Below are 15,913 nucleotides of genomic sequence, written 5' to 3'. Positions count from 1 at the left end.
AGACAGAGGGAGGAGGAGGGTTTTCACGGGACCAAAGCTAACGGTGGGACGACGGTGCTGTGCACACTTTTTAAAACGCTTTGGCGCACTGTGTGACATAACAGTGTTGTCTTTTCACGAGTGGACGATTTACTGACCAGCAATCCGACAATAGGTGAGTTAGTGGACGGTCACTGACAACCAACCGACCAGCACCTCTGATTTACCAAGTTGAAGTCTGTCCCAGGTAGGAAAGAAACTTCGGACAAGAAAAGTCAGAACTCACATCAATCTGCATGTTGATGTACCGCAGCTGGGGGGGGACGACAGACAGGCTGAAGGATGTTTTATCGCTTTGACTAGACATACTTAAATTTTAATCCGCATTCTTCCGACTAGACTAAAAGAGCCAAGTTTCGCACACAACGCCCACTTGGTAAATATTGGCCCCGATAGGAACATGAGGCTTTGGCAAACCGGGGGGTGATTCTTCTGATTCCCTGCATTCTAAGCGGACGGAGAGAGAGGACATGGGACAACATGGGACTGTGTCTGGGTTCCGAGGTAACGGAGGAGGACAAGAAGGCGCGGATCAACAGCACCAAGATAGACAGAGACCTCTATGAAGACGCCAAGCGGGAGATGAATGTGGTGAAAATCCTTCTGCTAGGTGAGAAAATGATGGGTTTTGTTCTTCATGCATTGTTGCTGCTGGCCCACCGGCGTAGTTATTATGGGGCAGGCTGTCAACTCAACTGTGCCTTAGAACAGGGGTTCTCAAACTTTTTCATGTCATGGACCCCGGCCCCCCCAAAAATGATATGTATTTGGCCGCGGACCACAATCTCAAAATAGTTTGTTCCAGGGACCCCTAGAAGCAAAGATTTGAGTAACAACTGTTTGCCTTAAAAATATGTATATTCAAAGGTTTGCACACATTTTCACGATTTTTCAAAAATAGCAGATCTACAAGCTCATAGCTTGTATATCTGCTGAAGACCCTTTGCCTTTAGACATTAGGCAACAAAAAGGTTTTACAATTTAGGCTTACATTACAACTTTTAGTCAGCAGACTGCAGCAACAATGCTAATACAAACTTTATTTCAATAACACCTTTAATATTATGCCGCTTGTGTAAAAATTAACCAGTATGTGTGTTGTCGAATTAGGCCCCAGATTAATAATTGAGAAGTTACTTTGCTTATACATTTTTTTCTCCTTTACCAATCCTACAGGTGCTGCAGAGAGTGGTAAAAGTACATTGGTCAAACAGATGAAGATCATTCACAGTCATGGGTTCAACAAGCAAGAGCTAGACAGCTTCAAGGTTTTTACACACACACACACACACACACACACACACACACACACACACACACACACACACACACACACACACACACACACACACACACACACCACACACTTATCCTTCATTGGGGCCAATCTAGCCATAAATTAGGCTTGAACAGTTGCACCTGATAATTTACCACATGCATGTCAAAAATACATCTCAGTTGTCCTGTTAACATTACACTCCTATCAGAATCAACTTTATTGTCGCATCACAGGTTTACAGGTGTAAAACAGTGGGTGAAATTAGTTTTTGTGTAAGCTCTTATAATCGTTTTTATAATGGGATGGCAATGCTTTTGAGACTGAGGTGGTCATTCTCCTAAGAGAGGAGAGAAGAACATGCCCTAACTGGATGAGATTTGGATTGGTAAAATGATCAGTGTGACCCTGGGAGAGAGTAGGTTGACAATGGTTGGAGGGGGATGACTATAAAAATTCCGTTAAACACAGGATCTCAAATTACAGTGTTTCTTACCTTCTGTTTGTAGTCTGCTGGGTCCAAAATCCTGATTGTCAAATGTCAATTTAACTCTGAAAGTGAATGTTTACCAGGCTATAAGAATGGACCCCTCAGAGTTAAATGTAAAATAATGTTATTTATAAAAGAAAAGCCAAAACGTTCAAAACATGAAGCAAGTAGACACTATCACTGCAGCTTGTACATACAGAGGTGTTGTGAGAGATCTTAAATGTAATTGTCGAAATGTGAAGAACTGGTTCAAGATTTGGCACAGACTCTGAACCAGCCCTCAAACTACCTTGGTGGAAAATTCCCAGGTGGCACAGTCTGTGGTTGGTATAGAATGAATAGATAGATAGTGAGGGAAGATGGGGAGGGAGGAGCTGAGAAGTGGGATGAGGTCACTTGTAGGTGAGTGACGGTGGAAGTCTGGACACTGCTCACAGGATCAGAGCAAAGTTCAATCAACGTTAGGGTAACACTTTACTTAAAGGTCGGGTCTATAATGCATAATTATAGACCCGACCTTTGCATAATTATAATTGCATTTATAATGCATTATAATGCGCTTATAAGGTAGTATAACACTCATTTTAAGTGTTCATAATCATGTGTGTCAACTTATGACCACTTTTATAACGCATTATAAGTGCTGGTCACAATGCATTATAAGCTCAGCGGAACAGCACATTATAACCACCTTAACTTAGCCAGTTATAAAGTGTCTTTGTTATAAGTTGTTATGCATAATTATAAACATTTATAACGAGTGCTATGAAACATTAATAATTGCATTATAATGCATTGTGATTATAATGTATTATAGACCTGGCCTTTAAGTAAAGTGTTAACTGGTAGTTATAATGTGCTGTTCCACTGAGTTTATAATGCATTATGAGCAGCACTTATAAATTATATTATTATATGTTATCATACTTCATAAACCTTGTTATAAGTTGTTATGCATAATTATAAACATATGTAACAAGTGTTATAATGCCTTACAAGTGCATTATAATGCATTATAAATGTGGTTATAACGCATTATAAACCCACCCGACCTTAATATAAAGTCTTACCAAAGTTAGTATGCACCGGTTTTCACTTTTTTATACAGTCACTGTGTTTACTTCACACCTGTACATACTACTACTTGGTGTTTTCATCAAAATGGGGTCTATGTAAGCACTCAAAAACAAGTATTATTTTAATTGTGATGAAAACCGGGACAATTCAGTAGTGAATGTTGGGACTCGGGACACCCAGCTTGAAACGGGGACAATCCGTCTGGTCACCGTATTGTTGACTGACATTCCCTTCCTGCCCCCCCCCCCCCCCCCAATACCTTCTGCCTGCTCCACCCCTCTTGGTCTCCTTTGCTGCTTCACTCTCGTAAGCCCCAGTAGTACCCCCCACTACACTGTTGTTCTCACAGTCTCTCTCCCTTCTGTTTCTCTGTTGTTTGCACACGATGAACAAGCAGTGGCGTGCACAGACATTTTGAGGGGCAGGTGCTCAAGTAAATTATACTTTTTTTTGTTTACTTGGTCTGCTCTTTTTTCCTTCTACACCTATACCTCTTTGCCAAAAATAGCCGATCTACAAGCCCACAACGCCTCGCAGCGCGAGGCGTTGTGGGCTTGTAGATCTGCTATTTTTGTCTAAAGTTCTCCTCAGAAAAGGGATGCTAGGTTTCGAGTGGTTATGGTAAAAAGAAAAATCATATCACATAAAGATTTGGCGGACCCCCTGTAGTAACTCTGAGGACCCCCTAGGGGTCCCGGCAGGGTTGGGAGGGTTACTTTTAAAAAGGAATCCCCTACAGTTACAAGTTACTTGCTAAAAAATGTAGTCAGTAACGTAATCCCGATTACTCCATTTAAAAAGTAACTATAGTTACTTTCAGTTACTTTTGGATTACTTTTAAGTAGGGATGTCCCGATCACGTTTTTTTGCTCCCGATCCGATCCCGATCTTTTGATTTTGAGTATTTGCCGATCCTGATCTTTCCCGATCCGATCTTTTCATTTAAAAAAATATTTTTAAATTATAATTTATGCATGTAGAATTTATTTTTATCATTTATTTTGTAGCAATAAAAGACAATATGTCTCAAAACACTGGCTGACAGTTGAATTATTGCCAACAAAATAAATGTTAATTAAAGAAATTAAGACAAATACTGAATCTCTGAACATTGGCTTGCAGTTATCGCACATAACCAAAATACAATAATAATATTAGGCTTGTCATTCAGGATGGAAAATAAAGTTGTCCTTTTGGGGAGAAGTGGAACTTAGAAGTCATTTAAGTTTAGCGTGAGGGAGAGGGTCTACTCTGATTACTACAGCAGGGGTCCCCAAGGTTTTTTTTTTAGCTAAGGGAGATATGAAGCAGGGACCCCCACTACATATTGTATAAAATTTGTATTGCAGATTAAACCTTTTCATAGATTTCATAGATAGCTTCATAGACTTGTTTAACAGCACTGTCATCAGTGTATTTATCAGACATGTCAAACTCTCAGTACTTAGTAAAGTTGAGCCTAGGCTCTGTACTTGGTCTGCTCTTTTCCCCTCTACCTCTTCTTGTTCCCCTCAGAATATAGGGATATTAGGGTTCATGTGGTTAATGTAAATACAAGAAAAAGGTCCTATCACGCAAATATTTGGAGACCCCCCAGACTTGATATCTACACTACAGAAAACATTCAGTTGGACATTAAACACACACACACACACACACACACACACACACACACACACACACACACACACACACACACACACACACACACACACACACACACACACACACACACACACACAGCTGACATTAATTAGTGCTGTTGATTGCTATGTGGTCAAATGCGCATACAGGCTCAATGAGCCATCGTTAATCAGTTAGTGTTACACAGCTGACTGCCAATATGCGCATTTCTGTTGAAAACGCATCACTGACAGGCTGATGAAGGCTATACATAGACTAGATAAAATAAATAGAATATACCAAGTTACCATCAGAACCTAGTAACAATCAGAACCAAAGAAAGACACTTTAATAGATTATAGTCCCTTTAACCAAACCATCTGATCAGTTTAAGGTTAAGAGTAAAGGCTTTTATGCAGGAACAGCGCTGCAAAGAGGACTAAAAAGAGAGCCACGATGTCTGTAGTGTTGCCTAGTCTGATTATTACAAGCCACTTTGGGCTCATTTTTCTGAAGTTGCTTGTAAATAATGGTAGAACGGTTGTGAGCTTGTAGATCGTCTATTTTCAAATAGCCAACATATATAAATATGTACATTGTTTAATGGACGACATATATAGCTATGAAGTGCGTTATGTGGCCTTTTATAGTCGCTTCTTTTGTGCTTGTTTTCATAGACCTATTTGCTTATTTCTCTCGCAAAGTCTGGCAACACCGCTGTTGATGCAACATTAGCAGTCTCCAGTCTACTGGATTTTTGACACAGAGACGCGCTGCTCAACTCCAATCCATTGCGGTCTGTGTGCGGACTAATGTGCGCTCTTGCAGGTGGTTGTTTGGTGTTATAATAATTTATAACTGGTTTGTAAAATTAATGAGGGGAAGGGGAGAATGTAACCCTCCTGTAACGCCCGTTACAACACCCCCGTTACTGTAATCCAGATTACACATTTTAAAATGTACTCTAGGACGTTACCGTTACGTTTTTTTTGTACTCCGTTACGTAACGGCGTTACATGTAATCCGTTACTTCCCAACCCTGGGTCCCGGACCCCTGTTGAAGACTCCTGCTGTAAAATAAGAGCAAAAAAAAAAAAAGGGCAAAAGGGCACTTCTGGTCAAGAGGGCAAAGGGCAGGTGCTCTAGAACCACCTAGAGTCTATCTGTGCACGTCCCTGCGAACAAGTGATGAAATAGGTAATCTCTTTCTCCTTGTCTTTCATCACACTTGAAACATTCATTTTTACTCCCCATAACAACAAGCCAGTCACTGTACAGCCGGACAGAATGCAGACAGACAAGGCTGGGGGACGAGCTTAAAGCCATCAGAAGCCATGATACATTGAAGGACAAAGAATAAAACCAATAACCTAGTTCACCCGCCTTTTACCCGGGAAACGGAGCATTCTGTGTACAGTCCATAACCCAACTTCCCCCCAGGAAATCTGAAGGGGAAACGGCATGTTAACTAGCTGTGTGTGTGTGTGTGTGTGTGTGTGTGTGTGTGTGTGTGTGTGTGTGTGTGTGTGTGTGTGTGTGTGTGTGTGTGTGTGTGTGTGTGTGTGTGTGTGTGTGTGTGTGTGTGTGTGTGTGTGTGAGAGAGATAGAGAGATGCATGTGAAGAATACTCTTTGTAGTTTTAACTTTGTAACTTTTTTTTTCCAACTGCTCATTGTTCAAGACACACACGCACGCACGCACGCACGCACGCACGCACGCACGCGCGCGCACACACACACACACACACACACACACACACACACACACACACACACACACACACACACACACACACACACACACACAGAGGAATCCCTAAATTAACCATTCCCAATGGTTTGTTGGGGGTTGGGGCTGGTGGAATGCATTCTTAAATATTAAGACGCCACAACTCCTTTCCCCCATCACTCTCTCGCTGTTCCTCCTCCTTCCTTTGCATCCTCTCTCCTTCCCTCTCTTTCTTGCCCTTCCTTTCTCATTACAGTCACCTTTTCTGTCCTATGTTCTCTTCTGAGCAGAACAGAATCATCTTGCTCCCTTTATTGGAATGTGCTGAAAAGAGTTAGTGAACTCCTGACTACTAGGTTGTTTTAAATGAGGTTATATATCATTGAGTTATCACATCTTGTAATACACACACACACACACACACACACACACACACACACACACACACACACACACACACACACACACACACACACACACACACACACACACACACACACACACACACACGCTGCAGTGTCATCGCTCTCATCACTGTTGTTGTCGGTAGGTTTTTCCTTTTGTTCTCATGTGACCCCATTACACCTGATTTATACTTAGCTATGTGCCGGTGTTTCACACTGAAAATAGATGGAAACTAGAGCACAGGTCTCTGCCAGGTCAGGTAGTAGAAGTCAATCTTAGCCAACCGGGATGAAATATGAAGAATTTGGTCCGTCTATGACACGGCGATCGGTCCACCGGTGCCGGAGATTGGCTGTCCACATACGTACGGAAGAACACACCCACATACGCACACACAAGGACGCACGGATGGACAGGGGCGAATACATAGTCTCGGCCTGGCGGAGACGATAATTTCACTCATTTGCTATTTTTGTATCGTGTGAGACATGATGCACAACCATGTATAAATCAAGCTTTATTTTCAAGTGGAAAACATTACACATAAACCTACAATACGTAATACAGCTATAACCAACCAACCCATAGCAAATATAGTCAGACCCCCCCTTGTGTGCGCACACAGACACACACACACACACACACACACACACACACACACACACACACACACACACACACACACACACAAGCTCACCATCCTTTACAGCGAGCATGGATATCTTTTCTTTGCGTTTGAATAAAATAGTGACGCCCCCCCTTTGGCTTGGGAGCTTGTACCTGTATGAGTGACAAATAAAACCCTGTGCTATTGTATCATTTGTTATCTGTAAATAAAAGCATTATTCAACACAGCTGTACATCGATTCTACTCTTCAAAGCGAAAGTGCAGTAACTACAAATAAGTCAGTGTGTTCAAAAACATAGTTACTGCACTTTGGCTTTGTAGGCAGAATTGATAGCCCTTTATTGACACCCAGAGGGGAATTAATGATCCCCATTTGTACTTTACTACAGGGTGGTTTATGGCTAGCGAAATTAAAATACCAAAGAAGTTTTTAATTTTTAATTTTGTATGTTATCTCATGAGCGACACCACCGCCTGGGGGCCATGAAATACCCTCCAAGGACCGCTTGGTGTCCCCGGACCCCACGTTGTTAGTTACATATCACTCTGTCCCCAGTCTCTCTCTCCTCTGTCCTCTGCCTGTCTCTGATCTCTCTCTCTCTCTCTCTCTCTCTCTCTCTCTCTCTCTCTCTCTCTCTCTCTCTCTCTCTCTCTCTCTCTCTCTCTCTCTCTCTCTCTCTCTCTCTCTCTCTCTCTCTCTCTCTCTCTCTCGATCTGTCTGACTCAGCTCATCAGGTTTGTGTTATGTTAGAACTGTGGCAGGGCCGAGACAGAAGAAAGAAGAGACATTTTAGAAAGCAAGAATGGGAAGAAAGATGGAGGGGGGGGGGGGGTTATTGCTCCCCTCAGTCTCACCCTTCTTTTATTTGCTCCGTAGCCTGAGGCTGTGGAGGAGTTGTTTTTACTGTGGACTGGCTCAGGATGGATGGAGAGATTTTCCTGCCCTTTCAATCATATCCACTGCATACACTGTAAAATCCTGTGTTCATTTCACTCTTAACGTGTACAAATGGACCCAAAAGGCTCCACACTCAGGATTTTACTGTGTAAAGCACTTTGCCAACAAAAGCAATGGGGAGGGGGGGTTGGGGTGGTTTTTGGAAGCCAAATCCATATTTTTGAGCATGGACTGCTATTGTTGTTTCTAGAGTTCCAGTGTTCATTCTCTGCAACATTATGTCGAAAAATGTGAAAGTTCAAGTGGAGTTCAGTCAAGCTGAAAACTTAGACGATGCACATTTGGACACAATGCCTCATTTTCACACACACACACACACACACACACACACACACACACACACACACACACACACACACACACACACACTCACACGTCCTTAGAGCGTGTCATTATAGGTGGTTTTCTTTAAAGGTTCCAAAATCGTTCAAACATAAAAAAAAGAAATAGCAGATCTATAAGCTCACAATGCATGCGTTGTGAGCTTCTGATCTACAAGCTATTTTTGTGCGTGACATCATTGTACAACTAAGTGTAAAATAAGGCGTAAATGGTTAATTATTAATAATCATTATCAGCCCACCCTCCGGTGAACTCTATTCTTCAGAGTCAGTTTGGGCTGCCGCTGTAGAGTGTTGGCAGGTACATTTTTACACTCTCAGAGTTAAATGAACATGAGGATTTTATTGTGAGATGGGGGTTCTGCAGTGATCCAAAACAGCATGTTGGCTAAGAACAATAGTTTGAGTGTGTTCTGGATGGATTTGGAGATTATGCTGTTGTAATATGAGTTGTGTGCACTGTGTTCCCACTTCCAGTGCCACAACACTGTATACAGGCATGTGCGTGCGTTTTACTGTGTGTGTGTGTGTGTGTGTGTGTGTGTGTGTGTGTGTGTGTGTGTGTGTGTGTGTGTGTGTGTGTGAGTGTGAGAGCGAGAGCATATCCTCAGGCTTTAGTGGTATTAACTGCCAGACTGACAGGAACAACAAAAGACGTGTACTATATTTCTACCTACCCCCATTCTTTACACACACACACACACACACACACACACACACACACACACACACACACACACACACACACACACACACACACACTTTGGAAGCAAGGGTGTCTGGGTCTCTTCACACAAAGGTGACGTGTAGTTGGTGTTGGAATCAGGTTACCATGGCATCCACAGACACACCTGCTGCTCCACCCTGTGTGTGTGTGTGTGTGTGTGTGTGTGTGTGTGTGTGTGTGTGTGTGTGTGTGTGTGTGTGTGTGTGTGTGTGTGTGTGTGTGTGTGTGTGTGTGTGTGTGTGTGTGTGTGTGTGTGTGTGTGTGTGTGTGTGTGTGTGTGTGTGTGTGTGTGTGTGTGTGTGTGTGCGTGCGTGCGTGCGAGGATGAGTATGTTGTTTACAGCAATGCATGAGAATGTCTACTCCTCCGTATTAAGACAAGGTGTAACGTTGCCAGTCAAGTGGAGAAAATTAAGTGCCAAGTATTCATTCATCAAACACACACACACACACACACACACACACACACACACACACACATTGACTAACAGTCTGAGTGCATGGTGCCTGTCTGAGGAGTTTCAACCCATGACCAGCTCTCTCTCAGACCCCCTCCTTCCCTCTCTCCTCTCTCAAACTCTCATAGAATTCCTCCTCTCTCACAGACTCCCTCCTTCCATCTCTATCTGTCAACATAAAAGGTTTTGGGAGCGAGGTTAAAGAGGGAGAGGAAGGAGGAGGTGGAAGGAAGAATGGATAGAAATGACTAACTGATGACAGAAATGAGGGAGGAAGCAGAAGAGTCACATTCAGGTTTCAGAAAGAGAAAAAAGAGAGAGAATGTGTTCAGTTTAAATCGAGAGTTGCCGTTTGCTTATATTGATTGACAATGTAAGAATAATCTGTGCCCATCAATCAGAATCTCATTTATTTTCCAAGTAAGTTTGCAAAATACAATTAGAAATATGACTTGGTGTATGTGTAGCAGAGTATTTATCTCCATTGGCCCAAGGGGGTTTTCCTTTTTGGATGAATGAAGATGTTTGGATTCCCATGTGTGAAACTTAGGTTCGATTTCAGGTGGTAATAGTAATACTGTTATACACATTGAAATGACAAAAAAGACATGCACATCCAAAAACAAACTTGAATTCTTGAGAAACACAGGCTCTTCCTCAGATTGAGGAATGCTCCAATCGTCTTTGGCTAAATCCTTTTAAAACCACTTAAATATACTTCTTTGACTGGGGTCCCTGACCCTCAGGGGGTCTATACTTGGTCCCCTCCTTTTTCCCTCTACGCCAAATCAATTTGCAGAAAATTGCTGATCTACAAGACTAGCTCACAACGCATTGTAACGCGATGCATGATTATGAGCTTGATTCATTTTGTGACACATTGTGGGCTTGTAGATCTAGGATAAGTTAACGGGACTTATTTGTTTTACACATTAGACATAGCACAACAAAAAGGCTTTCTTAACGCTTTAAAATCGGGAAACCATCGTTGTCATTTTAGATTTTACCATTGGCTATTCAAAAATAGCAGACGTGCCGCGCTGCGAGCTTGTACTGTACATTACATACTTGAACATTTTGAAACATTTTGAAAAATCTTGAAAGTGTGAAAACTAGTGATTTAGAGGGCATTTTTAGAATCAGCCTCAGGTCTTAATGGGTTAAAAAGGCACATTTTGGGAAGTATTTTTAAACGGGTGCTCTGGCAGGGTGTTCCAGACCACTGGAAGCTCTGACCACAACGGCCCAGTGGAGTTGTGCCAGATCCTCTTCAAGCAAAGGTCCGGTTGCCTGGTCATACTCTGTGATCGCATCGTGCCAATACATATTTGTGATTTGAATTTAAATGGACTGATTTGACATTTGAGTTGAGCAAAGTTCAGAGTTCCAATAAATCTAAAACCGCCAAATCTCTCTCCTTCCAATTCCATGGGGTAGAAGGAGGCAGATGTAGGTTATTCATCAGCTCCAGATGACATACAAAAGCTTTTTTGATTAAAGGGCAACATTTTTAGGAAGTCTGTCCTGCATACATGCACTGCACTCGCTTTCTGTTTGTGTCCACTGTCTGTCTCTCAAGCACACCCTGGCTGGCACACACACTTTCATTTCATTTTAATTGTTCACGCACACACTCACGCACGCAGAGCAGGAGACGAAAGTGTGGAATTAGCTTGTTTTGGGTTGCCAGGCTGACACATTATTTGCACGCTGGTTCAGTGTTTCACAAATGCATGCACCTGTTCTCGTGTGTGTGTGTGTGTGTGTGTGTGTGTGTGTGTGTGTGTCTGTGTGTGGACCCTTGGAATTTTCCATTTTGGGGGCAGGGTTAAGTTGGGCAGGGCACAAGCAGAACATTTGATGGTTTCAACATATTTTTTACTTCAGTTCTGATGTGATAGAATGTGCAGAAATAATATGGTTTAAATAAGTGGAAAATATACTACATTGGCAACATTGGGCAAAAAAACAAACAATTTTAGATGTAAACAAACACATTAAGCCTGGTGGTTATGATATCAATGTGACTTGTTATAAAGCTTACCCAACCTAATGTGGAATTAATTATTTCTTAATCAAATCAAAACATGTACTATATTGGGGGGGGCAGTTTCACAGCTGAATTGCAGCCTATGCAATGTTGTGGTCAGCGTCTATTGTTATAAATGTTTTTAGTGACGTCTCACTGTGGAATTAATTCAAATCTTAAATCATCTACATCTGCTACTGCGAAATGTTGTGCAGTAGATTCACAGTGCACACAACTACTCCAACGTTTCGCTGTGCCATGATCACTGATCCTTCAATGTCCCAAAACTGAAACCCTACTAGGAGTTACTTTGAAGTTTTGTTACTGTCTTTGTCCAGAAAGAGGTGTCCTCTGACACCACTATGTTTTTTTCATGTTTACAGTTGTGAGGTGGTCTTTGCTGTGGTTAGGGTTGCTGGTGAAGCTCTAATTTACTGTAAGAGCCATGGACCCGTCTAATTACTTTGTTGAAACTACTCATGGTACAGAAAATGTTAGACAAAATAAGTGAGATTGGGCAACCTAAATATCAAATTCTTTACACACAGATAGGATTGAGTAGGACACTGTGATGGAATCGTGCTGGAATGTTATCTTTTGAGTGAGTGAGAGAGAGAGAGAAAGAGAGAGAGAGAATGCAAAAACTCACCTATAAAATGTAAAAAGAGCAGACAATGTTTGCTTGCATTTGACAATATATTATATTTGTTATATTCTCAATGTCTTATGTCTCCAACCAAGTGTACCAGTAGTTAAAGAGTCTGAGTTTGCTTTGTGTGAGTTACTGTGTGGGCTTGATAGATGGGAACTTGCGTGCACAGTAAAAATGTAAACAAATGAACCCTTAAGTTTTCACTGTTCTCAGAGTGAGGATTTTACTGTGTGATAGAAAAACACCCATGTGTACACACACACACGCGCGCGCACACACACACACACACACACACACACACACACACACACACACACACACACAGACACACACACACACACACACACACACACACACACACACACACACACACACACACACACACACACACACACACACACACACACACACACACACACACATATATGAGTGATCTACAATGTGTTGTGCCTGGATACTCAAATACTTGACCTGTGAACTTTGAACTTTGGCAGCCTGCTGTGCTAGATAACCTCCTGACCTCCATGAAGTTTGTCCTCCATGGGATGGGTGTACTCCGCATCAACCTGTCCAACAACAAGAACAAGGTAATCTCTATGGAGCTTTTCTTCTTGGTCATCTGTTTCCATTTTCATCCTCTTCCTCAGCCATTTCCCTTCCTTTTCATACAGTTTCAGTCTCAGTTTTATGCTATGGTCTTCCTGCACTATGCCCAGACCACCTCTAGAGGGCAGCATCCCTGCAGCGTGCTCGCTGCTGCTGCTGCTTTTGCATTTGGATGGATGTGTCTCTGGGTCCAGTGTTTACTCAGCCTTGATCTACAATACTACTACACTGCCAAAAAGGCCAGATCATTATAGACCATGCACAAGGGTGCTTGAGAACACACACACACACACACACACACACACACACACACACACACACACACACACACACACACACACACACACACACACACACACACACACATACAGAGAAATGCCACATGCACAGCCCACAGAGACTAATAATGAGGGTTAATGTATGATGCGGATGGGTGTTTGAATTGCATGGCTCTGATGAGCCCCCATTTGGCATTAATAACCACTTAACTTGTAGAAGAAAGCAATTATCCATTGATAATGAAAGGGTGTGTGTTATGTTATAATGTTAGGGGCTGGGTGGGTGGTTTTATTGCAAGGTTCAATTTGATTTGAACTTTATTGTCAAAATTATCAGAGCTCAAATGCTAACCACCCACTCGTCACGTCCTGTCTAGCTATCATGACCGTGTGTGTGTGTGTGTGTGTGTGTGTGTGTGTGTGTGTGTGTGTGTGTGTGTGTGTGTGTGCGTGTGCGTGTGCGTGCGTGCGTGTGTGCGTGCGTGTGTGTTTCAATGTCTGTGTTCTGTATGTATGGGTGGACATTGCTTTATGACTAGAGAGACCGCCTGGAAATCAGACGGTCCCCGGGTTTGTCCCATAACTCACCCAGTCTATGTCGGAAGTGTCCCTGAGCAAGCAACCCCCAAACTGATCCCCGGACGCTGTATTTATAGTACTGACTGCTCCTAATGGTTAGGATTGGTAAATGCAGAGGAAAAATTTGACAAACTATATGCCCATATATAATAATAATGTTGCAGCCAATTTTAAGTATTTTAATATTTGTATTTGAAGGTGCTGTGATGCTACTGAATTGACCTGGGCATAGGCGGGGACTCAGCCAATTTCAGGGTACAGCCTACTATTTGGGGATGTCACAGGTGCACAGCATTAGGGATTGGGAATCACCAGAGGGAAGCCACACAGAGTTATTTTCGGTTTATTTCTTTATTCACTGTTAGTTGTTTAGTTACAGTTAAACACCGGCTTTTGTTTTGCTGTCATCATCCTGCAATCCAAATAAACATCTTAAATGCACTCAAGAGAAGACCTGTCAAGTAAAAGTTTGTCTGCTGATCTAAGATTACGGGTGGGTTTGTGTTCTAAAACCAGACTGAAACATTTCAAAGAGTGAGTTGTCGTTTAAAAAAGTTAAATGTTGAGAATAAACCACTTTCTCTAGTGTTTTGGAGACAAAGGGTAGTTTCAAAATTGGTCTGAAATTGTTAAAACTAGAAGCTCGCCCCCGCTACGCGGGGGCTCGCGTCTAGCCCGCGGCCACGCCCACGTAGCGCCCGCGGCCACTTGGCAGCGCATATAAGTGGCGTAGCGTCATGAGGGCCAGTGCGGCCGTGGCTCGGTCAGTGAAGACCCTGTAGCGCGGATGATATGTGGCATAGAGGGGCAGATTGTAAATCTCCAGAGCAGAGGAAACATCCGTGGGCTACCATTGGTTGAGCGATGTGTGCGGTTGCCCTGCAGCCCCTCCTCCTCCACCAATGTGCAGTATTGAGAGCCCTGACGTCAACATTTGGAGTGATGGGCACTGCACTCTGGTTGGTTAGGGTACACCTAGGGCCCAGGTAGAACCCAGTTAAAGCCTGCATGGGCAAACCCAGTTAGGACCCGCCTTGGTCCCACATAAACGTGGCTAGTTGGGGCCCACCTAAGGGCCAGGTAGAAGCTACTTATAGCCCGCATGGGCATCGCAGTTAAGACCCACCTCGGCCCCACATAGAATTGCCTAGGTGGGGCCCACCTAAGGCCCAGGTAGAACACACGTATGTCCCACAAGGGCATCCCAGTTGGGACTGAAGTGGATCCCGCTGACATTGCTGACATGGGGTCCATATGGTTTAGCCCACCTTGAAACCATATGGGAACTACGCTGGCGTGCTGGCTGGAATGCAAATGCTGCATCATACTTGTAGTGTGTAGTTTGATGTTGTGTGTGTAACAGACATACCTGCAGTGTGTAGATCAATGTCCATATGAAAGTCAATGCCCAGCAGTGTTGTTTTTTTCTCCAGCAGAGTTTCTTGTGTCTCTATCTCTCTCTGGAAGAGGTTGCACATGAACTCTGCAGCCGCACTGAGGCGCTCCAACACAAACACTCTGACATTAAGCTGCTTCACACAACAAACATCAGCACCACGCTGCTGTTTGTCCAAAAGACACAGTATCTCCTCTCCCAGCCGTACAAACCCCTTTTGACACATTTTACCTCCTTTATCCAGCTCTCACTGACTCTCCCCTAATACAGTGGTTCTCAACCTGTCGGTGGGGACCCCCCACAGGCCAATGTTAAAATGGTAGCAGTTGTTCCTCAACATAGTGTGAATGTGCGTGCGAAGTTGACCGCAATGGGACGCTGCATTCATGATTTGCGGCATTTTGTTCTAAACGGGCCACTCCTGCAAACTTTAGATGAGAATCTTAGCCAATGGGGATGGAATATGAAAAAGTAAACAGATCCGTCTTGATCACATGACTATAGAGATCATGTGTACGGATTTGCGTGACATTTAGATGAAATGGGAAGGAGTAATGTAAAGAAATATGTTTTACATAAGTGGGCCTCCTGGTGGCGCTATAAAAGATAGATGTGAAAAAAGCA

The 15,913-nt window shown here is 43.0% G+C and overlaps 1 protein-coding gene across 2 annotated transcripts in view; it reads left to right on the top strand.

Annotated features, from left to right (window-relative positions):
* The first annotated feature begins 14 nt into the window (after positions 1-14).
* The window catches only part of gnav1 (guanine nucleotide binding protein (G protein) alpha v1), a 45,063-nt gene continuing 29,164 nt past the window's right edge, over positions 15-15,913 (top strand). For both annotated transcript variants that reach the window (XM_084076415.1, XM_084076414.1), the window contains exons 1-3: positions 15-649; positions 1,216-1,307; positions 12,925-13,017. In XM_084076415.1, the coding sequence (XP_083932541.1) occupies positions 520-649; positions 1,216-1,307; positions 12,925-13,017 (315 nt within the window). In that variant the 5' untranslated portion in view covers positions 15-519. The remainder of the gene's footprint in view (positions 650-1,215; positions 1,308-12,924; positions 13,018-15,913) is intronic.

This window comes from Gymnoscopelus microlampas, assembly GCF_963454915.1.
Source record: "Gymnoscopelus microlampas genome assembly, chromosome: 2".
NCBI lineage: Eukaryota > Metazoa > Chordata > Actinopteri > Myctophiformes > Myctophidae > Gymnoscopelus > Gymnoscopelus microlampas.
The sequence above is the reverse complement of the archived record's forward strand: the minus strand, read 5'-3'. Positions and strand labels throughout refer to the sequence as shown.